General features: G+C 55.6%; 2 protein-coding genes across 2 annotated transcripts; one reads left to right on the forward strand and one right to left on the reverse strand.

Annotated features, from left to right (window-relative positions):
• Window positions 1–68: 68 nt before the first annotated feature.
• Window positions 69–4,850, reverse strand: Apba3 (amyloid beta precursor protein binding family A member 3). The gene is made up of 11 exons (XM_048342018.1): window positions 4,708–4,850; window positions 3,820–4,341; window positions 3,691–3,730; window positions 2,415–2,560; window positions 2,239–2,325; window positions 1,995–2,156; window positions 1,375–1,554; window positions 1,078–1,290; window positions 834–953; window positions 613–753; window positions 69–337 (listed from the first exon to the last, which is right to left on the reverse strand). The coding sequence occupies exons 2-11, from the start codon at window positions 4,312–4,314 to the stop codon at window positions 266–268; spliced, it is 1,656 nt and encodes a 551-aa protein (XP_048197975.1). The 5' UTR covers window positions 4,315–4,341; window positions 4,708–4,850; the 3' UTR covers window positions 69–265.
• A 763-nt stretch (window positions 4,851–5,613) lies between these two features.
• Mrpl54 (mitochondrial ribosomal protein L54) lies at window positions 5,614–8,215 on the forward strand. The gene is made up of 3 exons (XM_048342070.1): window positions 5,614–5,761; window positions 6,883–7,048; window positions 7,928–8,215. Exons 1-3 carry the CDS (start codon window positions 5,644–5,646, stop codon window positions 8,058–8,060), a joined length of 417 nt encoding a protein of 138 aa, XP_048198027.1. The 5' UTR covers window positions 5,614–5,643; the 3' UTR covers window positions 8,061–8,215.
• Window positions 8,216–14,326: the final 6,111 nt, after the last annotated feature.

Consider the following 14,326-nt stretch of genomic DNA (forward strand, 5'->3'; position numbering starts at 1 on the left):
TACCACAGCTCCACTTCTGGTTTTCTGGTGGCTGACTGGAGATGAATCTCACTGACTTTTCTGCCCTGGCTGGCTTTGAACTGTGATCCTCAGATCTCAGCCTCCTGAGTAGCTACCATGACAGGCGTGGAGCCACCAGCGCCCAGCAAACGTTCAATTTTTTTTGTATTAAAATATAGGGTCAAGAATCTTTTTGGGGTCCCAGCTGGCTGAGGAGGGGCTGTAGCCAGTAGGGACTAAGGCACAGTGGTGGGTGGCAGGGTGGTCACAGGTACACGGGCTGCTCCTGGCCCGTGAGTAGTCGGTAGGTGGCCGCCGGCATGGTCTTGATGTGCACCTGTGGGGGAAGCAGGGGTCAGGAGCGAAGGTGTGTGTGGGGTGAGGTGGGCCAGGATGAATCAGAAGAGGGGTGCATCATGGGGCCAAAATGGGAAGGTGGAGCTGGGACCCAGGATCCAGAGCCAAGACAGAAAAGAGGGTTAGGACATGGCAGGCCTGGTCAGGGTGTGGGGGAGGGGCAGAGGTAGGCCTGGAAAGGCGGGGCCAGGACCAAGAAAGAAGGGCCAGGCCTGGAAAGGCAAGGCCAGGACAGGGTGGCCGGGGAGGAAGGACCTCATTGTGGGCCTCCGTGAGCAGCTGGATGATGCGCTCGTGAGGCGTGGCCACCACGCTCTGCCCATTGATCTCGATGATACGGTGGCCCACGCGTACACCGCCACGCTCAGCGATGCCCCCGCGTAGGAGGCTGCAGATCTGGGGGAGAGCGTGGTGCTCAGAACTGAGTGGGAGCGGGCAGCTGCCACCCTCACACCCCCAGCACCCCGCTAGCTCACGATGCCGTCCTCCACGCAGAAGCCGAGCTGCTCACGTGAGTGTGGCCGCCGGATGATGGCAGTGGTGACGGGCGGGCAGTGCACGATGCTGAGCCGCACCGATGTGTGTGGCCTCACCTCCTGGGGACCACGGGGCTCGTTGGCCTGATGTAGGCACTGGATCCCCGGGGCCTCAGTTTACTGGGAGACTGGGAATGTGGGGTCTGCAGGGCTTCGTCCCCCGCCCTGGTGAGGGAAAACTCACGCGCACGGCGGCCTGGCAGGCGGCTAGGGGCAGCCCCACCAGGCTGGCCCCGTTGATGGCGGTGAGGCGGTCCCCGATGCTGAGGGCGCCTGAGCGCTCTGCAGGGCTCCCGTGCATCAGGTTGGCGATGACAGCTGTGGGCAGCAAGGAGCCCCAGCCGGACTCCACCAGGGCCACGCCCAGGCCCTCGCCACGGAGCTTCTCGATGCACACCTGGCAGGACCAAGCAAGGAAGCTCAGTGGTAGTGGTAGGGCGGGCAGTGCTGGCAGTGCCGGGAGGGTGGGCAAGCTACTCACCTCCCTACGGTTCTCGCTGTTGGAGAAATGGTCCAGGTCCCCATTGTGCAGGTGGCCAGGGCCAGTGCTGCCCTGGCTTGGCTGGGTCCCCACTTGGCTGGGGTCAATACCGCTTTCTTTCAGGAACTGGCTGTAGGCCACGGCAAAGGCCTGGCCAATGGCCTGAGCAATAAGCTGGGCCTGTGGGAGGCATGGCATGTCTTTGGCCATGTTACCCATCTCCTTGCAGGTCCACAAAATCCTTTGGCCATCTTGGAGTTGAGCCCCTGCTGGGCTAAGATCTTCAGGAGACAGCTTCAGTGGCCCTGGTGTGTGGATCCTATCTATCATAAACTAAAGCTGTTTCTGTGCTAGGCAGAGATCAGTAAGCCCAGGCATTCAAGGGTAAAGACTTGTGAATACATTCCTACACATACTTCCAAGCCCCAGCTGGGATGTCTATTTCCTCAATAAGCTTACACAATCCTCCTAAGAAGCAGTTACCAATCCCTTGGGTCTGACTGCAGGGAGCTTAGAGTGGCTGTCAGGATCTAGCTTGCCCTGGAAAGTTTGGAAGTAGTTGGGGACCAGACCAGGTTTCCACACCGCCCCACCCCTAGCCAATGACTGAGTTTGCTCACATCCTCAGAGTGGAAGACATGGCAGATCATCTTGTACAGGCGGCAGTCACGGTCCTGGGACCCTGGCCTCTGTGCCAGCCGCCGCCGCGCCATGAAAACCAGCACAGGGCCGATGTCAGCAATGTAGGAGATAGTTTGTAGTGCATGGTCCATCATGGCCTCCTGGAGAGAGATGCAGTGGGTAGAGGGCTTCCCTGGACCCTGCACCTCTGCATCCTGCTGCCCTCCCCATGCTGCCAGGTACCTGGGAGTCAGCTGTGAGGACCTTGACTCTTTTGGTGGAGACAAAGAGGTCCACCTCTGTCATGGGCTGGCTTTCTCCATCTGGGGCCTGCAAGGAGGCATGGAAGTTGAGGCCTGAGATACCCCACAATGCTCAACCCTGGGCTCCCCATCAGGACTGCCCCCCCACCATCTTACCTTGACCCGGTCCACAGCCTCCTGTGCCTGCGCCATGCGCATGCTGGGGGGTGGGTTCCTCTCCGACACCAGCTGGGTGGAGCCCAAATATTTGGCACCAAAGATGACACCGTCCATGAGGTCCTCATGGTCACAGGGTCCAGGGACTGAGGGCAATGGTGGGGAGAAGGTCAGCCTCAGAAGTCACCATCAGTCCTGTCAATCCTGGGGTTCTGCCTACTGTTACAGAACCATCCATCTGGTTCTCACAGGCCCAGAGAACTGTTAGTCTTGTGCCAGCCCCACTGTACCCCCAGGATTCTGAGACAGTGCTCCCAATGGGTCCAGACCGACAGTGTCAATTTTAATATTTTCAAAACATATAAAAAATGCAAAAGCCAGACTAGAGGTGTAGCTCAGTAGTAGAACACTGGCCTAGCAAATGTGAAGCCTTAAGTTCAAGCCCCCAATACCATCAAAAACAAGCTACTTCTAGCTCATGAGATCTACCAGCACAGACCAAGGCTGAACTCGCCAGCAAATGGTCATATGCCAACCTTTAATCTAGAACTGAGTGCTGCCAATGGCCTTGCCTGCTCTGGTACAATATGAGTACTCAGGGCTGGGGATATGGCCTAGTGGCAAGAGTGCTTGTCTCGTATACATGAGGCCCTGGGTTCAATTCCCCAGCACCACATATATAGAAAATGGCCAGAAGTGGCACTGTAGCTCAAGTGGTAGAGTGCTAGCCTTGAGCAAAAAGAAGCCAGGGACAGTGCTCAGGCCCTGAGTCCAAGGCCCAGGACTGGCCAAAAAAAAACAAAAAACAAAAAACAAAAACAAAAACAAAAAAACCCACAAAACAATATGAGTACTCAGTATCTCCCTGGCCATGTTGCCATCTTCTGAAAATCACCCCAGGGGACTTCTAGACCTCATTCATTTTTTTTTGTCTGTTGGTCATGGGGCTTGAACTCAGGGCCTGGAGCCTGGGTGCTGTCTTTGAGCTTTTTAACTCAAAGCTAGCACTCTACCACTTTGAGCCACAGTACCACTTCTGGTTTTCTGGTAGAGATAAGAGTTTCACTGGACTTTCCTGACTAGGCTGGCGTCAAACCACAACCCACAGATCTCAGCATCTTGAATAGCTAGCATTACAGGTGTGAGCCACTGGTACCCAGTCTAGACCTCACTGTTATTGGCAAACTTTGTGCCAACTTTTGAGAGTTTGGCTCTGGAGCCTGGACCCCCTCAGGCCCTGGGATGGAGTTTGGGGGTGGGATGTGTGGACACTCACCCTCCTGAAGAGCAGGGCATGAGGCCAGGGTCTCAGGGCTCTGGAAGAAGAGAGAGAAGGGCAGGACTCAGTCCCCGGGTTCAGCTCCAGACCTCCGAGGCACCTGATGGTGATATACCCAGACACTACCTGAGCACTGGCAGCAGGTGGTTCTTCGGGTGTGACTAGAGGTGCTGTCTCTGGCCAGGGTTCGGGGGAGCTACTTGAGCTCCTGCTGTCCTCTGGTTCTGTCCACTCTGGGGGACCAGGTTCCCCATCAGGATAACCCGGAGGCTGCAGCAGGAGATCCAGCAGGTCCTCCTTGCCAGCCTCGGCTGACAAGAGCCCATGGGCATCATTCTTGTCCTGGGAGGCCAAGCCCTGTCCAGTGGCAATGTGCAGAGGGCAGGGGGCTCCATCAGGGGCTGGGTCCACTAGATTGCCTGGCAGATTTTCCAATTGTCCTACCAGATCCTGAACGCCTGACCTGTCCAGTTCCATCTGAGTCAGGACAGGGCCTCCAGGCTCAGGGTTCCACTGGCTGTCGGGGCTGCAGGTCTTAGAGGGCACTTGGGATTCTCTGGCCCCCCCCACATCCAGGGTTGGGGGCCCTGAGGAGGGCTGCGGGGTGGTTAGGAACTCCATGTGGGGGCCCCTGGCGTCTTCATGCGGCTGAAAGAAAGGATGGAAGTGGGGAGTTCTTGGCGGGTGGCGGTCCTGCAGCACGTAGGCCTGGGTCCCCCACTCCCCGCGCCCTGCGGGGACTCAGGCTCCCCATTTCACCGGTTAGCAAACTGAGGGCGGCCGTGAGGACAGGCGCGGCGGCTCCGAGCTCTTTCGCCTCGAATCCTCTTCGCCGCTGTGTTCGACTAGTGCTGCTTCGCCACCTAGGACCCCAGAACCCTCGTGGGGGCCACAGCCCTTCGCAGACCCCACACCCCAGACTTTGTCAGACACGCAGCCGCTCAGGTCACCCTCAAACTGACCCGATCCCAAGTGCCAGCCCCAGACCCCGCCGCGCAGACCCGAGACACTCACTTCTCAACCGAGGTCGTCGCTTCTCCGCGCGGTCCTCAGGACCCTGCGCGGCCGGACCAGGCCCCGCATAGCCCCGCAGCTCACCCAGTAGCCGTGGGTGCTGCCGGATCCTCGCCGCCCCCGCGTCCGCTCAGCTGTCGCTTTTGCGCCCAGGCCCACTGCGCATGCGCATTCGCGCGATGCCTACTGGGAAATGTAGTCCTTGAGACTAGCTTGCCTCGCGGGGTAGGGAGAGGCTCTAGGAGTATATTTCGGCTGGGAACGGGGTTCGAATCTCAGGTTTAAAATAACGCAGAAGGAACCTGGATTGACCTTCTTATTGCAAAACACAAGACTATTCATCACTGACTCATGCTGTGATGGCACACATTAAAAAAGAAAAAGAGGAGAGCCACAGCACAGTTCCAGCCTTTTTTGAGTAGTTTATTGGAGATAAGTGTCTCATGGACTTTCCTGTGAACTGTGATCCTCAGATCTTAGCCTCCTAAGTAGCTAGGATTATAGATATGAGCCACCCGTGCGTGGCCCAGTTCCTTGGTTATAAATGGGAGATTATAATAGTACTTAAAGCCTAGTTGTGAGGATTGAAGATATCTATTGTGTTAGAGTAGATTTAATATTTGACTAGGTCTGTAACACCATGTATCAAAGCATTAGCTTTTCTTTTTAGGTTTTAAATAAAAATTGAATATCAATTACAGTTGCTCATGACATTTGAAGCAAATATGTAACTGAAGAAAGCCAAAGAAATTAATGGAATATTCTTTGAGTAGACTCTTACACAGGAACTGAGTAGGTCTACAAAAGTTATATTTACTACAATAAACCTAAAATTAGGAAGACTACATTTCCCAGAAGTCCTCGAGGGCCTACAACTCCCAAGCACCTCCTGGGCCGCTGCCGGAAGCGTGCACGTGCAAACAGTCGGCATATGTCATGGCGGCCGGACGTCTCTTTGGGGCTACGCGAACGTGGGCCGGTTGGGCGTCTCGGGAGCATCTAGACCTCATTGCTCCCAGGAAACTGCTGATCAGGGAGTATGCCAAAAAACTGGGTGAGCTGCGTTACTGGGGACCGTGACTGGGATGGTGAGTTGCACGGGGAATAGGCAGTGCGCAGGCGCCGGCCGAGGAGGCGGGACTGAGAACTCCTGCCGGAGCGCTTAGCGGCAGCGCTGGCCAGCGGTGTGCGCACGCGTAGTTTGAGCGATTGGACCTCTGGCTTGTCTCACCTTGGGCGTAATTGCGCGGGCGAGAGTCCGAGCAGCTGGTGACGAGGGCACGGGTGGATAGGGATTATGTAGGTGATAGGGGGGTCATAAACTCGGATTCCTATCTTGTTCCTGCCTCCAAATTGCTATGTGAACTGAGGCAGTCCAGCCATCACCAAGAAGATAATCCAAATACATGGATGTTATTATATTTTACCTGGATATAGCCTTGCCTGCTCTCTTTCGTTGGAAGGAGGGAATGGCAGATATTGGACTTGAAAGACACATCAAGCTGTGAAGAGAGACTTTCTTGAGAAGTTAAACTAGCATGATAAAGAAATGAAAGTCTAGTGCTGGTGGCTCATGCCTGCAGTCCTTACCACTCAAGAAGCTGAAATCTGAGGATTGAGGTTTGAAGTCAGCCAGGGCACTCAAGTCTGTGGGACTTTTATCTTCACTTAACCAGCATAAAGCCGGAAGTGAAGCTGTGGCTCAAGTAGCAGAGCTCTGGCCTTGAGTGAAAAAGCTAAGGGCAGAACTCAGGCCCCGAATTCAAGCCCCGGTGTTGACACACACAAAAAAATAAAATAAAAAGGAAATGACTTAGCTACTTGGAGTGTTGGAGTTTAATTTTGGGGTCCTTTGCTCCCCATTTTTTTTTTTTTGCCAGTCCTGGGCCTTGAACTCGGCCTGAGCACTGTCCCTGGCTTCCTTTTGCTCAAGGCTAGCACTCTGCCACTTGAGCCGCAGTGCTTCTGGCTGTTTTCTATATATGTGGTGCTGGGAAATGGAACCCAGGGCTTCATGTATACGAGGCAAGCTCTCTTGCCACTAGGCCATATTCCCAGCCCCTTGTGCTCCCCACTTTAAATGAAGAAGATTCCAGGTGGGGCCAAGGCCTTCCAAAGAGGCAAGGGACAAGTGGATGGCGCTGGCCTGAATCGACTCCTCTATCTTCCCCACAGTCATGAAGGGGGCCAAGGGTGGCAAAGGTGGCACGCCCATCCAGGAGCTGAAGGATCCAGACGTGTGTACAGACCCTGTCAAGCTCACCACACACGCCATGGGTGTCAACATCTACAAGGAGGGCCAGGATGTGGTCCTGAAGCCAGATAATGAGTATCCTGATTGGTGAGTGGGTCCAGCTGTGGCTTCCTGGGCCAAACATCTCTGCCCCTTGAAGGTCAAGGCCACCTTCCAAATGGGCACACCAACTATCAGCCCTGATGATTTGACAGTCAGGTTCAAACCCATACAAAGCATCTGAAATTCCTTTTGTTTTTCCAGTAAGCAAACATTTATTGGGCTGACTGGTTCAGATCCTGTCCTAAGCTCCAGGGATTCACAAGTACATGAAGAAGGAAAATGCCCCCTTCCTGGAGGTAGCAGAGGAATGGATCAGGCAGATAGGGAAACTGGTTCCTGGAAGGGCTGGGAGGGTGAGTGAGAGCAGGGTGAGGAGCTTAACTAATCAAGTATAAAGGGTCTGAGGGGTGAAACATAGCTGGAAGGGATTTCAAAGGTAGCTAGTGCAGCCTGGGCAAAGGCCCTGGGGCAGGACTGAGCCTGGTGTATTTAGGGGAGCAGCATGGAGGACCCTGTCCCTGGAGTAGAAAGAGTGCTGGGAGAGAGGGAGGAGGGAGGCAGGGAGGAGATAGAGCAGGTTGTGCAAGACCATATAGTCTGCCAGGAAGCTTTTGTGCAGTTCTAAGTAGTGGCAGGGCCTGGAGAGCCCAGAGAATTGGGCAAGGGTCAGAAAGGCTGAGTGACTATGTAAACATATGCTCTGCTGGACAGGGTTCAGGGGCAGGATGGAGTGTGTGCCCACTGCAGATATCAACAGGGCTGGGGTGGGCTGGCCCTCTTATTGCTTAGCCAGGGAGGGGGTGGGAGGGAACCTCCAGGTCACAGCCTCCTGGTAGGACTTGTCCCCAGCTCTGGCACTTGTTTGTGCAAGAACTCAGGACACCTGGGAAGGTCACTCTGTCTCTGACTCCCACCTACTGCTAGGTTGTTCCAGATGAATGTGGGTCCACCGAAGACACTTGAAGAGCTGGACCCGGAGAGCCGGGAGTACTGGCGCCTCCTGCGTAAACAGAACATCTGGAGACACAACCGGCTGAGCAAGAACCAGAAGCTCTAGCAAGGGGGGTGGATTGGGCAGAGTCCAGGTCGTCCCTGGCACTTCAAGAGAATGGACTTTTCCACTGGGGTGGTGGTCAGCCCTGTGTGGACATAGTGAGTCTGGGCCAGCCCTGCCCAGCTTAATAAACATGCCCTGGTCAGTCTGGTGCTCCTGGCTCCTGGGTGCTGTTTGATATCAGCCCAGGGGAACTGGACCCCTTTCATCCATCTGGACTTCTGCAGTCCCTTCCTGCAGTCCTCCCCTGGGATTCCTAAGCCCTGTTCAAGAGGCCTCAACCCCACACTTTGATGCAGAGGCTGTCCAGGCCAACAAGAAACCCTTTTTCTTGGTTGCAAGGGCCTCAAACCCAACCTGAACTGTCTGTGAGCTTCAGTTGGTAACTGGCTTCAGGCATGGCTGGATCTAGCTGATTTGAGAGTCAGAACTATGGCTCTGTCTAGCTGGATCCTTTTGCCTCCCAGTGGGCAGTGCCAGCCAGCACCTCCATTCCACTTGGGAAGACATAGCCACTGCCTGTCTGCTGGGATCACAGGTGGTTCTCGCAGGTCAGCGGAACCAGGGCTTGTGGCTGCTTTTCCTACCCAAGTCCTCAGCTTGTCCACTCCAATGGAGCCATGCTGGAGCCTTCTTTCCACTTTTCCATTTGCATCCTTGAGCCACAGGCACATGAGAACCCTGCCCCAGCTTCCTGCATCCTCTTGCTCAGCCTGGCCATGGTGGGGGCACTTGAGTTCCAGGGCTAGGGCCCAGTTAGGGGCCAGTGCAGAGGCCTGATGGCCAGGACCCTCCTGGATTCCTTGTGTGTTGGGGGCAGGGGGATGAGCTTTAGATCATCTTTCACCCTGCAGATGCCCCGGTTGGCCTAGAGGCCAATTTTGCACATCCTGGGAAAGGAGAGCAGAGCTGTAGAGGGATTGGATCGCCGTGCCTGTCCTCCATCTACCCTGGCAGGCGGAGGGATGAGCAGAGCTGATCAGGCCCCACCTACCGGTGCCTCCCTTCTCTTTAGTCACTAGCTGTCTCTCACTTGGGTTCTGCCCAGCCGTTGCCTCTGCATCAGAACACCCTGTTGTAATCCACCACACAGCCCACTCTTCTCTCTGGCCCTTAAGCCTGCTGTCATCTTTGCTGCCATGTCTCTCCTGCCTGGTGCCTGGTGAGATATTGCATGAATGGGTGTGTGGGTTGATAGATGGGTGAATGGGTGGGTGCATGATGAATGGATGGATGGTGGATGGGGTGGGTGAATGGATGGTGGGTGGATAGGTGAATGGATGAATGAATGGGTAGATGGATGGTAGTGGGTGGATGGGTGGATAGGTAGATGGATAGTGGTAGATAGGTAGACAGATGATGGATAGATGGATGGTAGATGGATGGTGGGTGGATGAATGGGTGAATGGGTGGATGGGTGTTGGATGGATGGATAGGTAGATAGTGGGTGGATGAGTAGATGGATGGATGGATAGTGGATGGATGGTTAGATGGATGGGTGGGTGGATGAGTGTTGGATGGCTGGATAGGTAGATGGGTAGTGGGTGGATGGATGGGTGAATGGGTGAATGGATGATGGATGGATGGGTGATGGATGGGTAGATGGCTGATGGATGGGTGGGTAGATGGTTGGGTAGATGGTGGGTAGGGAGATCAGTGGCTTGTGGGCAAGCTCCATGGCCACAGTGGAGGTGGTATAGGAAAGTTCTTGGCCTGCTGTCCACACTCAGGACAGGCATATCTGTGGAGAGGGACCCGGCACCCAGCTAGAGCTGAGGTAGAGCACTAGGAATCCCACACATGCGCGCACACAGGGTCTGTGCAGGGTCTGTTGACATCTAGGGGTGGGGCCTTATCCCTGCACACAGCCATTGGCCACCCTGGTGTATGTGCTGAGGTTGGTGGTGGGACTTGGGCTGAGTGGTGGCCTGTGCCACCCACTGTTCTGTATGTGATGCAGAATAAAATGCATCAGCTGCAGGATCTGGATGTGTCTGTCATTATTCAGATTCAGAGGCAGATGCTTCTTTCCTGGCTCTCTAGGAAATCCATTCAGGAGGCCCTGGGCTCAGGGGTCTCCAGGTTGTGTGAGAGGCACCTGGGGATGGGCTGGTGACCATCTTTATGTGGGGACCCTGAAGGGAGCACCTGGTTGGTTGGGGGTTCAGCTGCCTGCTGTTTTATTGTTCTGATCCAGGCTCCTGGCTCTGCCTGGCTCAGACACTACCCAGCTGCCCTGGGCCCCCACAGGCCCTAGTCAGAAGCCATGCCCAGCCCTGTTCTGGGAGGGTGGTACCCACTTGTATTCTGCTGAGCCCTGGGGAGACATGGCCACATGGCAGGCTTGATTAGAGCAGAGGCCAGCCCTGCCTTGCTGGGCCGGGACAAAGGGTCAAAGGGCCACAAGCAGCACCAGCATCTGTGCAGTGGCAGGCGTGGACATTGCCCACATGGCTGGCCTCTGACCGTCTCCTGGCTCCTAGCCAGGGCCACCTCTTCCTGCCTAGCACCCGGAGGCCTGGTCAGCCTTGGACAGAGGTGGCAAGAAACCTGGCCACCCCTGCTGGCGGACTCAGGAAATCATAGCATGAAGCCCTGGTGCAGGAGCCCCACGCGACTGTCACTGAGGATAGCATGGCCGTGGGAGCCAGCCTCTGGCAGGCTGGGTCTGTCCATACTTGCAGTCCGCACTCTGGTGACTCCCTCGGCAAGATCCTGCAGGCAGCCCCCCAGGCCCATTGCCAGGACTAGGATACTGGGGCCCAGGAGGACAGGCTTCCACACAGCCTGGCCAGACAGTGGCCAGGGTCCCAGCCCTGTCCCAGGCCTTGGGCAGCTGGGCAGGGCAGCTGGAGGGGCTCCAGGTGGGGCTGGTGGCCAGGCCCTGCCCAGATCCTGCATGGGCTCCTCCAGGATGATGCTGTCAGTGAACATTGGCCCAAAGGTGTGGGACCCCAGGGACACCTGAACCACCTCCCCCCCCATCCTTGTCCCAGGAGGTGGGAAAGGCCTGGTGCTATAGGGGACCTGGGCCCCAGCCACGGCTCCAGGGGTAGTTGCATGACCAGAGGGTGGGCAAATGGCAGAGCTGGTGCCTCAGGAGCCTTGAGGCTGCCACAGCTCCTGAACAAGAACCTAAACACTGAACCCACAGAGCCTCTCCATCCCCCTACCCCTGCCTGCGCCCCACAGGCCTGGTTTCCACAAGGCACTGTGTTGTGAGAGCCCCTGCCTCAAGCCTCCATCCTCCCTGTCCAGACCTTCCTCGACACTTCTCCCTCCTCGGGTCTCTGCATCCTCGTTCTCACCTCCTCACAATCAGCTCAAAGAAAGCACCTGCACCCTAACCTTATTTCTGCATCCCCCTTCTCCTTCCCAGCTGGCAAGCTCCTATGCTTATGTCAGGGCCTCCAATGGCTTTTCCTGTGCTTCAAGGAGTTTCTCTTCTGGTTCTTGGGGAGGGCCAGTATCTGACTCCACCTCCCTTTCCCCCTATTGGAAACAGGGCCCTCACCTGCTCGTAGCGCTCATTGGGCAAGTGCACCCTGGCTGTACACATCTGGGTAGTGGGAGGCCTTGAACCCCACTGTAGCTGGGACAGCTGGTCCTTGGTGGAGGTTGTGCACTTCCTCTAATGCTTCTTGGGGCTCCTCTCCCCCAGTTAACCCCCTCACATCCTCCACTGTTCACTCTGGCTCAGAAACATAGCCAGCCTCTCACTTGGCAGACAGCAGCAAGACAGACTGGTGAGATAGCTGGAAGCACTGCCGGCCAGGGGATGAAACCCCCACCCTGTCCCACCCGCATGCCTCTAGTGTCTGCTGTGGCCTGTCTCTGCCTCCAGTCATCTCCCATTTTGTCTTCACATCTATGTCCCGAGGTCCTTGTCCCTGTGTGTTGAGGACTCCCAGGAGGAGGAGGCATGATGCTGCCCCCGTGGGCCATCTCCTTATGCCTTAGTCCTTTCTGGGGGATCCCTGCCCTCCTCCTGTGCACACTTGTGCTTGGTGCTCTCCACCCATGGCAGCCTCTGTTGGCCAGGATCCAAGGGGTAGGATTAGAGCAGGCTATTAGTTGAGTCCCCCTCCCTCGCATCTTGGGGCATTGGCTGTTCTGAGCTGACCTGAGGGCCACTAAGGGCCAGGTGGTGGCTGTGAACTGGTGGCGCCAGCGCCTCCTTGGTGGGGTCCCTGGGTCTCAAAGTGAGATGAACGAAGTAGAGTGCTATGTATGCTGTGTTTGGCATACAGTAGGTGCTCAATGAATGTCCATGGTTACCATTTTTTATCAGCTGGAGCAAGAAAAAGACTTTTCAAATGTCTGAGAGTCAAAGGGACGGGCTCTCCAGTCAGCTCCTCCAACCAGGGCAAGTAGCAAAGGGGCATTTATTTCTTTATTTTGTGTGTCTTGATGTATGAATATGAGTTCTCTATTCATTCACTCACTGGGCATCCATGGAGCACTTAGTGCATCCCAGGTGTCATTCACAGCCGTGAACCAAACATAAATCATGGAGCCAGCCTTCTAGTATCGGGTGATGGATGAGAGAATTAAAATCAGGGTGTGTCATGTCACCTGTCATTACCTAGTGGGGAAACACAGGCAGGGGAGGGGAGGGCGTGCCAGGTGGAGGTTTGTTGTGTTGGGGAAGGTGGTCAGAATGGAAGATAGGATGCAAGGGTGTGAACCCTAGATGGGATTGGAGGTGAAGGAGAGGGTATTGGGGAGCCATGGGAGAGTCTAGGGTAAGGGGCATAGTGACATATTTGAGAAGTGTGCTCTATGGGGGCGTCCAGTGCAAGAGGAGAGAGGCCTGGTCACTGTGTATGGTGGGCATGGCAAGGGCAGGAGGGCTGGGGTGCACTTCTGGTGAGAGAGTCTGGAGGGACAGGGTGTGGAGGCAGAGTGAAGAAAGGCTCACTTCTGGGGTGGGGTGGGGCCAGATGGGGCCTGGATTTAGTAATGCTGGGAGAAGATGGGGTGGGGGTGAGGGGCCAGGCCAGGGATGAGGACATCATCTGTGATGCTGGCCTTGGAGGGAGGGAGAGACACACAGAGACAGAAACAGAGTCAGGACAGAGAACAGAGACAAACTGGACAGACAGGGACAGAGACAGAGACAGGGACAGACAGGACAGTCAGGGACAGAGACAGACAGAGATGGGACAGACAGGGACAGAGGCAGAGATAGAACAGACAGGACAGAAACAGGGAAAGAGACAGAGACTGACAGGACTGACAGGGACAGGGACAGAGATAGGACAGACAAAGACCAGACAGAGACAGGACAGAGTTAGGACGGACAGAGACAGGACAGACAGGGATAGAGACAGAGACTGACAGGACAGAGACAGACACAGTGATAGGACAGAGAGACAGGACAGAAATAGAGATGGATAGGACAGAGACAGGAGAGAGACAGAGACAGGATAGAAACAGGATAGAGATAGAGACAGGACAGACAAAGGACAGAGACAGAGACAGGATAGAGAGACAGGCTAAGCCATGTCCAGACACAGCACAGAGCCAGGAGAGGTCCAGGACTGTACAAATGCAATTTCAGGGCCAGGTAACCAGAGACCAGGAGACAGCTGTGGCACCAATATCCCAGGATTGGGGGATGAGACCGGGAGGGCAGGGGGCTTAGAGACAAAGGGCAGAGCAGAGAGGGCAGCCCTGATGCCCAGATCTAGCCATCTGGGCTCAAATTCATTCGCTAGGCTCTGGGGTCAGGGTGCAGGCTCCTGAGGCCTGAGTCCAGCTGCTTTGTCAAGTAGAAGCCACCTGGCCAGGTCACCCAGTACTTTCCTGCTTTGAGCACCAAAGTCCCATGTGCCAGCAATAGCCTCTGACCCTAAGTCACACACTGAGAGCAGGGCTGGGCCAGGCTGGGCTGGGTGTGTCAGCATGGAAACAGCCACTGTGAGCAGTAGACAGGAGGCTGCCCCCAGACCATCCAGCTGCCCTCCGGTGCTGTCCCCAAGCGCTGGCTGGGTGCCAGGTCCCAGGATGGTGTCACCTGAAAGTTACCATGGCAGAGTCTGTGGGTTTGTCCCGTGTTGGAGAGCCTGGCACAGAGCATGTGTTCACTCTGGCCTGTGGATTAATAAGGGTGGGTGGATGGATAGGTGTATGATGGGTATTGGGGTGGGTGGTGGATGGACTGATGGGTGTATGTATGTATGGATGGGTGGATAGGTGGGTGGATGATGGTTAGATGGGTGGGTATATGGATGGATTGGTATATGGGTGGGTGTATGGATGGGTGG

The sequence above is a fragment of the Perognathus longimembris genome, chromosome 3 (genome assembly GCF_023159225.1).
Source record: "Perognathus longimembris pacificus isolate PPM17 chromosome 3, ASM2315922v1, whole genome shotgun sequence".
Lineage (NCBI taxonomy): Eukaryota > Metazoa > Chordata > Mammalia > Rodentia > Heteromyidae > Perognathus > Perognathus longimembris.